This window comes from Nicotiana sylvestris, chromosome 1 (genome assembly GCF_000393655.2).
Source record: "Nicotiana sylvestris chromosome 1, ASM39365v2, whole genome shotgun sequence".
NCBI lineage: Eukaryota > Viridiplantae > Streptophyta > Magnoliopsida > Solanales > Solanaceae > Nicotiana > Nicotiana sylvestris.
Genome location: NC_091057.1, coordinates 134,161,198 through 134,171,102, shown reverse-complemented (window position 1 = coordinate 134,171,102; position 9,905 = coordinate 134,161,198). Strand labels below are relative to the sequence as shown.

Genomic DNA, 9,905 nt, shown 5'->3' with positions numbered 1-9,905 from the left:
GTTCTCTTCTTTAAGTCCACAATGAATTCGATTCCTTCACTATTTATTCTAAACAACATTGAATCAAGGTTGAACACCTAACAAGGAATAAAAAATTAAGACAAACTATATTAGTGTATTGTTGCTTCAAAAAGAAAAACTATGATTCTTTTTAAATGTAAGAATTAAATGACTGCAACAGATATAAAAGGCTGAAGTTAATAAATATACTCACAAATATTTTGCAAGCCAAGTCCATCTTCTTAGTCATCTCTTCTTCTGCCCATATTGATACTCTGTGAAAAGTTTCATTTGCCTTTTTTCTCCGTTCGTAAAACCACTCTCCCAACTTTTTTTGGATGAAATCTAACATTCTTAAAATAGGCATTTCTCTCCCTTTTAGTAAAACGGAATTCATTGATTCTACTATGTTTGTTGTTAGCATATCATAACGTCGTTGTGGGAACCACGATCGAGCCCATCTCTCTGGAGGCTCTTCCATTATGTAATTGTATGTTTTCTTGTCAATACTTTTGAGTTGGGACATTAACTGATTAAAATCTTCACGTTTGTATGACCTTGCAACACTTTGAAAAAGATTTATTACCGTGACTTTTGCATTTCTTTGCTTTAAATTTTTCTCAAAGTGATACAGGCAGATACCATGGTGAGCTTCAAGAAAAACTTTTCTAATCCCTTTGTCATCGATTGTTTTTTATCTGACAAGAAAACCAGTTCACGACAGACTTGAATTGTTTTTCTCATTTCTCCAAAGAACCAAATGTATGCCTCATTATTTTCTGAATCTGCTACACCAAAACATAGAGGAAAGATTTGATTGTTTGCATCCTTTGATACAGCAACAAATAGAACTCCACGGTATTTTGACTTTTAAAACATTGCATCTACTGCAATAACGGGTCTATAGTAGGACCAACCAGCTATTGATGCCGCATGAGCAAAGAACATGTAAGCAAATATGTACAGTGAAACACAAAAAAACAAATCATAAGGTGTGAAGTTTTTCAAATAGGAACATTTGAAACTTCAGGTTGATGGTTAGTATTGTTTTGCTTACCTATTCTGCCCATCTCTTTTTATGCTTGTGTACGTTTCTGGATTTTTGCACACCATCATGTGTAGGTATGAAGAAAGAATCTGGTAGTTCTCTTCAGGTGTTTCCCTTATGCAAACAACAACTTTTTGGATAACACGCCATGCCTTGTGATAACCAATGTCAATTCCAAATTTCTTTTTCATTTCATTTTCTACAAAGGCTGGTGTAACCTCTATCTTTTTGTCTCGTACATATTCTATAATTTATTCACTTATAAAATTTGATGTAGCATGCTTCTGAAATGATTTTCTTGCATCAACCGAGCATTCATGGAAGTTATGATATTTTATCACCCTGAATAGTGTAAATTTTTTTATTCTGGTAGCACGTACATTCCAACCATATTTGTCCACGATGCATTTCAGATCGTATCTCTTTGAACATGATCTAACAGTAGTGAATTCAATTTTCTGGTTTATCTCCAAGCTGCAGAAAAATTTAGTCATGTTTTGTTTGTTCTCAAAAATTGATCCAACTCTTACTTCCTCAGGAAACGCATCGTGCCTAAGTATTTTACACGGTGGAAATTCTTTCAGCTTTCTCCTCACTCTTTTTCTTGATTTTTGAGAAGCACAAGAAGTTTCAGCAATTTTTTTAATTTTATCTGATGTTATCGGTATAAGCTCCATGTTTACTTCATCTTCGTTGTTGATTATCATTGCAGAAGATAACAAAAAACTTTCTTGGATTGTGTGTTGGTTGTCAATTTGCATTATTAGTTGTCCTTCTTCTTCTTGGTCATCAATAAATTGGTATGAATTTATTGGAGGATGGGGTAATTGTTGCAGCATTATATATTATGAAGCAGCTGTAATATTAGAAGGTTGTTGCTCGTTATCTACTTCCATTATTGACTGTCCTACTTTATGTTGATAATCAGCAAAAGGTTCTGAATCTATCGCATATGCAAGAGAATGTTTGAATGTTGCAGATTCTGAAGGTTGTATTTTTTCGATGATGAAATGGCAATTCTTGTAGGCTGAATCAGTTGTAAGCAAATGTATACAAATACGGAGTTCTTCATCTGAAGTTACAAGCATTCATTTGCTTATATTTAGTTTGATATCAAACCATACTTTTAATGCATATCTGGTTGAATCAATATTTGCAACTTCACTAATGTTCTTCAGGAAAGTATTGAATGATATGTGCTTATTAAATAGAACAAGTTTTGTATCATGATCCAAGTATTTGAAATCAGAAGTCCATCTCCCATTGAAAGTTATAACAACGCAAATCGAACTCATCCTGCAGATTCATGTTTAGTGGCAAGTATTAGGAAAGTGAACAGAAGAATTTTTAGGTTGTTTGTGCTGAAATTTTTACAAATGAACTAAATCACTTAAGCATCTTCTGCTGAAGTTTTTTGAAAAAAGATGTATGACATAATTAATGAATCCTGCACAGAAAACTTCAGCTTATTAAGTGCTGAAGTTTTTAGAAATAAGCTTAATAACTTCAGCATATCAGTTGATTTTTTTTTTGAAAAAGCTGTATGACAGGGATTCATGAATGCAGGGAAAACAACTTTAGCTCAATAAGTGCTGAAGCTTTAGAAATGAACTAAATAACTTCAGCACATTGGGCTGAAGATTTAGCAAATGAATTCAACAAATTTGAGCACGTTTCAGCATTAATTGCATAGTATACATGAGTAAACATAACAAATACAATTAAAGCAGTAATTATATTGCGTTGGGGGTGTGCGTTAGTGTAATAATTACATTCCTATCACATTCATGCACACTTTTCATTAGAAAACGTTTAAAATTCTTCTTTGCCTTTTCATATACCATGCAGAAGTTTTCCCCCCATATATAAGCACGCTATACCTTGTGAGTTTATTCGCTCAAACACATATATTTTAGCAGACATAAAATACAAAAAGGAGAAAAATGGATGTTGTCATCAAGCAAATAGTGGAAGAAATCAAGCAAGACATTATAGAGGCTTTTGAGCTGAAATTGGATGAGCTCATAGACAAGTACGACAGAGAGGTGGAAGAAATCAACAACAAGCTTGATACGCTTGTGATGTATGCAAGATTTGATAATCTTGTTGATGAAGATGCTCGTCCATCTGGTAGTGACGACGACGATGATGATATAGACGATTAGTTTTTCTTTTTGTTATTTATGTTATTTATGTAATTTAATTTATCCTTTTTAATGTTTAATGAAATATTCAGTTTTTGTTTTAAGTTTTTTGTGCGTTTTTTTAAATATTAATTCTATTCAAACTCGTAAAATAGCAGAGGAAATGAACTAAATAACTTCAGCAGGAATTAACAAAAACTAATCCAAAATTAAGCATTTTTTGGTATAAATTTTTTCCAAAAAATCATAATAAATATAAAGTGCTTGATGAAAACTTCAGCTCCCTTTGCTGAGTTTTCAAGCATGAACTAAAAATTCTTTTTAAACTTAGAAAATAACAGAGCAATTAACAAAAACTTATACGAAAATTACATGTTGCACGATAAAATATTAAGCATTTTTAGCAGATGAACTAAAAAAACTTCAGCATACAAAAAATTATATGAAAAATGTTTTACATATTCCTGAAAATATAAGCATTTTTTGGTATGAAGTTTTTCCAAAAAATGACAATAAAATACATAGTGTAGGAGGAAAACTTCAGTTTTTCTTGCTGAAGTTTTACAGATTAACTAAAAAACTTCAGCACCTGTGCTGAAGTTTTTGTGCAATATGAAATTTTAATTTATATTTTTATTTTTTACCCAGTGTAGGAGGAAAACTTCAGCTCTTCTTGCTGAAGTTTTTAAAGATTAACTGAAAAACTTCAGCACCTATGCTGAAGTTTTTTGTGCAATATATAATTTTAATTTATGTTTTATTTTTTTTACCTAGTGTAATAGGAAAACTTCAGTTCTTCCTGCTGAAGTTTTTAAATATTAACTAAAAAACTTCAGCACCTATGCTGAAGTTTTTTGTGCAAAATGTAATTTTAATTTATGTTTTATTTTTTTACCCAGTGTAGGAGGAAAACTTCAGCTCATATTGCTGAAGTTTTTAAAGATTACGTAAAAAACTTCAGCAACTAATGCTTAAGTTTTTGAGCAATATGAAATTTTAATTTATGTTTTATTTTAACCAGTGTAGGAGGAAAACTTCAGCTCGTTTTGCTGAATTTTTTAAATATGAACTAAATAACTTCAGATTGTTTAGCAAATAAACAATGATAACACTCATATAATGTTTTAATATAATTTTTCTTCGTTGTGTTATTTGCCAGCTCGTTTTGTAAATAAACCAAAAATTTCAGCATATTTGTCGGATTAGAATGTTAGAATTCAACGTCAAATAGATTTAAAATGCAAATTTAGCATATCAGTGAAGTTCGTCAAACAACTTCAATCAATCAAAATTATTTTGAATTCTGAAGATGAATTTGAATACTTACAATGTATTTTGTAATTTTGAATTTGGAATTTAAATCTGGTTTAAATCTGGTTTGCGAGAGGCGATCTCAGGAGAGACGAAGTGATGGAGGAGATACGGAGGAGATCTGGAATTTGAATCTCGGTATGCTTGATGAATCTTTTATATGTTTTGGAAGGGGTATAATGGTCATATTATTACGGATTTTTTGTTAGTTGGTTACGAAATCAATAGTTTTAAAAATAGGGTATAGGTTAAAAGGTGACATAAATAAAGATACGACTGCAAATCACCCTATGAAATAGATCTCATTATCCATTGGGAAAATGCTGAAAGAACGCGGGGTGTTTGCGAGAATCGAACTTGGGACCTCTCGCACCCGAAGCGAGAATCATACTAGACCAAACACCCATCGATTTTTCGTTTACAGAGCTGTTGAGCCCGTTTGGCTTAACTGATTTAAGTAGCTGATAAGCATTAGGTGCTGAAAAGCACTTTTAAGTGCTGAAGCTGATTTAAAAAATAAGCAGTTACGTGTTTGGATAAAAGTGCTGAAATTAATAATAAGCAGCTGAATAATTGGGTATAGGAAGAGTTTTGTTTAAAAAAAATTATTTTAGGGATAAAATAGTAAATATTTTGGTCAAACCTAAAGTGCTTGTAAGCTGAAATTTGATAAGTGGGGAGACCACTTATGACTTTGTCTTATTTTTGGCTTATAAGCACGTGGATAAGCCAAAAAGTACATATAAACTAGTTTGACCCGCTTATAAACTTAGCCAAACACCCTGTTAGAACAAAAACTCTCCTCTTTCCGTTATTCCTTCTTGAAAATTGATTAATCTCCTGTTGTACACAAAATCGGACCTAGGGTTTGCATGGTCATTCTTCCATTCCATTTTACAGTAGTGATCTAAATCAACATTCGAAGTTTTTTTATAATTGGATATTCATTCTTTGTCGATTTCGCAACTTGCTCTGAACTTGCGAGTCCAGCAACAGGTCGAATTCCCGTAGCAATGGATCAATCCAGCAATAATGTAATCATAGCTCTTCTCTTTATCCTTCTCCAGTTTTTTCTTTCCTATGCCTTTGCTTTGTTTTACTGATGTAAGTTGCTTGCTACCTTTAATGGATAAAAATGCAGGTCGTTGGAGTTGATAATACTTTTCGGAAGAAGTTCGACAAAGAAGAGTATCTGCAGCGTGCTCGTGAACGCGAAGAGAAGGTCTTTAAATCTCATAAATTATTTTCCATTTTCATGTTTTAGTTATTTACTTGTTAATTGATAAGGTTGATTTGTAATTTGATGCAGGAGGCGGATGGTCGGAAATCTAAGTGTAAGACATTACTAGTTGCCATTTCAGAATTTCTTCATTTTGATTTAACTTGGATGATTTTGTTTATTTGTCTTTTTAGTTTGGCTAGAGACCTGTATGCTAGTGTACTGATATGTGTGAGATGTAGAGAATCTCAAATTTTCCTAAAATATAAATTATTTTCTTTAGGATTGAAATGTACCAGAATAGTATAGGATGAACAAAGAAGATTTTTTTAGTCAATCCCAACTAGTTTGGAATGGATGTGTAACTGATTTATTGATGATGTACCCATTGAGTGATAGAGAATGAAAGTAGAAACCTTGGAGCCTAGAGTTTTACATGATTGAAACTGTAATCAATTTTGGTGCTGCAAGAGGACCTCCAGTGCAAAGGAAGCCCTTGAAACCAAGAGATTATCAAGTGGACCTCGAATCTCGTTTGGGAAAGACTCAGGTATGACACTACTTCTCCTCTTTTATCCCATCATCCTTATCTCTGTAGTTATTACGAAGCTTTCAGCCGTCAGTGCAAATTGAAGGCTCTTTTTTTAATTTTCTGAGTTGTGTATGAGAGGAATATAGACTATAGAGAGGACTTTTTCTGATTTGTGCCTGCTGCTATTCTTTGATGCATCTGGAGTGAAAGAAATAGCAGATGTTTTGATGGGATCTCAACTCCTTGTCATGTTCTTAAAGGCGAATGCTTACTGAATGTATTTAGTTGGCTCAATCAGGCCCCTGTATCTACCTGTGAGAACTTTTTGGATCATGTCTGCTCCGTAGCTATAGATTAATTTTTGTATACGAGCAAACACCATCTAGTAGCATTGTAGTTTTTGTATCTTTCGCTTTGCATCTTCGTGATGCTTATTAATGGTAATTTCTTTATTTAAAAAAAAAGGAATACAGTGATTAATAGAAGTTTATGTGAGTTTCTGAATTGTTTTATTTGCATTGACTGTGGTTAGTGCCTCCTGCCTTTTGAAGTTTCTCCTTTCACATATTTCAACAGTAGCTGATTATTTGCCATGCGGTGGAAGGTTTCCTCCTTGTTGCCTTTCCTCCCCTGAAATCTTGAATGTCAATGCTTGCTAACATGTTTTTGCTTGTAGTTTCTGAATTCAGCTTGTTGAAATAATTCAATGTTAGCTTATGTATTTCTATGTTTTTGTCGATGTCTCATTTGTGCGTTATTGATTTTCTGGCAGGTGGTTACTCCAATTGCACCATTAAGTCAGCAGGTATTTTCAATGGGCTTTTCATTTACATGTTTATACCTAATTGTATGGATGCAATTCTCTTCTTCTGTATTTGTTGTTTCACTTTGTTGTTAGCAAGCAGCAAGGACATGGTCCACTATATAGCACCAAATAAACGTGCAAATTCCATGAAATGATCTTCTAAACTGGGGAATCCTTTTCTTTTTTTAGTGCTAGTCTGCCTTCTTCGGAGTTCCCGAACTGTGTGTAATGCAGTTTCCCAGATACTTATCAACCTTTTGAAGTAGTACTCCAGAGGGTTTTTCCTTAGAGAGACGATGCTGCATTTTGATGTTTGTTGTAGAATTCATTCAATCTAGAACTGAATGGCAGGTAGATGCCCAGCCATCAATGTAGAACGCGATATACTTTTGTTCGTCCATCTCCTCTTAATAAATCTTGTGTTTGCATGACCCTTCATGATGAATCTCGTGAACGTCAGATCGTTCATGGTTTATTTGTTGACAATCAAATGAAAAGTCAGGACATAATTGGTCCCTAGAGTTTTTTTTGCAATTAGAGTTCTCGCAGTTCTGGTATATTTTGTAAATCAGGCAATTTCTACAGTGTTGCTGAACATAAGGTATTATGGGTGCATTATAATATAGTTTATGGATAAGAAACTTGTTTTACAACTTTTTGTGCACGTCATGGCTTGAACCACCTTACTGTGACTTGTTTAGTGGTAACTAAGATTTATGTTTCTTGGCATGGCATGATTTTTTCTCTTACTACATATAAAATGATGTAATTTGTTGCTTTGCAGGCTGGATATTATTGCCCAGTATGTGAATGTGTGGTGAAGGATTCTGCGAACTACTTAGACCATATCAATGGGAAGAAACGTATGTCATATCGACACAAACTTAACTTCTTACTTGTAGCTGCACTTTGCCTCTGTGGCCTTTTATTTTCTTATTAAGTGCTACTTCAATGGTTTATACTCAAACTCAATTGATGTGTTATTTTTTTTCAGATCAACGAGCTTTGGGTATGTCTATGCGGGTAGAAAGATCCTCTTTAGAACAGGTGGTTTGAATATAATTTGTTGGCAAGAAAGTATAGTTTCTATTCTGTATTGACAACTGCACAAGGAATAGACTCGGATAAATTGAAATTTAGTTGACTTCATATGACATGATAACTTGGGAAAGAAAAAAAAAGAGATGGTTAATCCAAAAGAAAAACCTAGTATTTTCAGGGTAAAATTGCATATTGGGTGTGCTATAAGTGGGCACAATGAAAGCATTGAAACTATCCTTGCTCAATGTTGTAGGCTATAGATGAAAATATACCTATTGAAATTCATTTGCAACTCGAATTTTATTCCTTTAGTAATCTTTTATTTCATGATTCCCAGGTCCAACAACGATTTGAGGCATCCAAGAAGCATAAAGATACAGGAAGCTTTACTGTGCAAGGTAGAGATCTTACTAGAAAAATAGAGGGATTGATAATCAGTCTCCTAGCTTAACGAACAGTTAATGCATTTATTGGTTGAGTACCTTGTACGTAGTAATAGCAAATATTGATGTTTTTTCCTTTTTCTCTGTTGCACGTCTCAGTATGACTTGTTTAATTCGTTCCGTGTGTGCTTTATTTTAGTGGGTAAAAGACCGGGATGCACATATAGGACTGCTATTGACCATCTGTCCTTTTATTTGTAGATTTTGAGGAGCGATTGTTGAAACAACAGCAGGAAGAGGAAGAAAGGAAACGTCAACGTCGAGAAAAGAAGAAAGAGAAGAAGGTTTGTGAAGCTTACTTTTGGATGTTAGGTTTGGAAGACTTTGGTACTGATAAAATAACGCAGATGTTGGTCTTACACTTTTCTCTCTATCCGTTACACCCTTGCCCTCTCTCTGCAGTGCTTTCTCTAAAAAACTTCCTTTGATGGTTACTTCGGTTATTTGTATTGATATCCAGAAAGAGAAGGCTGCAGAGGAGGAACCTGAAATAGACCCTGAAGTTGCAACTATGATGGGATTTGGGGGTTTTGGAACTTCAAAAAAGTGATCACTTTGGCCATCGATCTCTCGCGAGAATAGCTTGGACTGGATAATCTGCCAGAGGCGTGTGCTTTATTTTGGAATGGTCTAAAATGTGAGAAATTCCATTTTAAGTAGTAGCCAAGCAGTTGAGGTTTGTCAAATCTCATGTTTGTCAATCCAGCCTCCAGAATTTTCTCAATGAATGATTGTACCACTGGTTTGGAGTATAGATGGCATCTCCAATTGTTCCTTGCTGATTGAAGAGTCCTAAATCGCTCTGCACCACTGTCATCCACAATGCAGATTATTTTCATATGCTTAAAAGAAATACTCTTACTTTGGGTTTAAATCCAGGTAATGAAGAACATCAAGAAGGTTTGAAAGTTCTCGACAAGAACGTAAACTGTGGTTCAATGAGTGGTTGAAAGGGACGGAGCCAGAAGCACGTTAACGAGTTCGGCCGAACCCAGTAGCTTTTGCTCAAATACTGTATTTGTGTTAAGAAATTTATTAAAAATGTACAAATATTGAATTTAGAACCCAGTCATGAAGTTGTCATTCTATAATCCGGAACCCATAAAGTTGAATGGATAATTTTTTTTAACTTTTCCATTGCTGAGGTTACGGATATTCTTGTATAGTACATCTTTTGTAGTAATGCTTTCAGATAACGAAACGGCCTTTTGAAATGAAATGTTCAGAGGTATTCGTATTGTATTGGTTCAAGCTTGTTGAATATGAGAGTAGGAAAAGCACAAGCAGTTCAAAATTTAGCAGACATAAAAAGTTGAATTGCATGAGTCATTATTGTTGACTTTCAAGCGAATGGCCTTTCTC

General features: G+C 33.9%; 1 protein-coding gene across 2 annotated transcripts; it reads left to right on the top strand.

The window, feature by feature from the left end:
* The first annotated feature begins 5,415 nt into the window (after positions 1-5,415).
* LOC104210355 (uncharacterized) lies at positions 5,416-9,678 on the top strand. 2 transcript variants are annotated; one of them, XM_009759242.2, is made up of 10 exons: positions 5,416-5,537; positions 5,645-5,725; positions 5,813-5,837; positions 6,205-6,272; positions 7,027-7,059; positions 7,844-7,922; positions 8,054-8,106; positions 8,438-8,498; positions 8,745-8,827; positions 9,004-9,678. In XM_009759242.2, the coding sequence occupies exons 1-10, from the start codon at positions 5,517-5,519 to the stop codon at positions 9,091-9,093; spliced, it is 594 nt and encodes a 197-aa protein (XP_009757544.1). In that variant the 5' UTR covers positions 5,416-5,516; the 3' UTR covers positions 9,094-9,678. The 2 variants fall into 2 exon arrangements, with proteins under 2 accessions (XP_009757544.1, XP_009757546.1); XM_009759244.2 differs by lacking the exon at positions 5,416-5,537 and having other exon boundaries at positions 5,673-5,725; positions 6,122-6,272.
* The last annotated feature ends 227 nt before the right edge of the window (positions 9,679-9,905 follow it).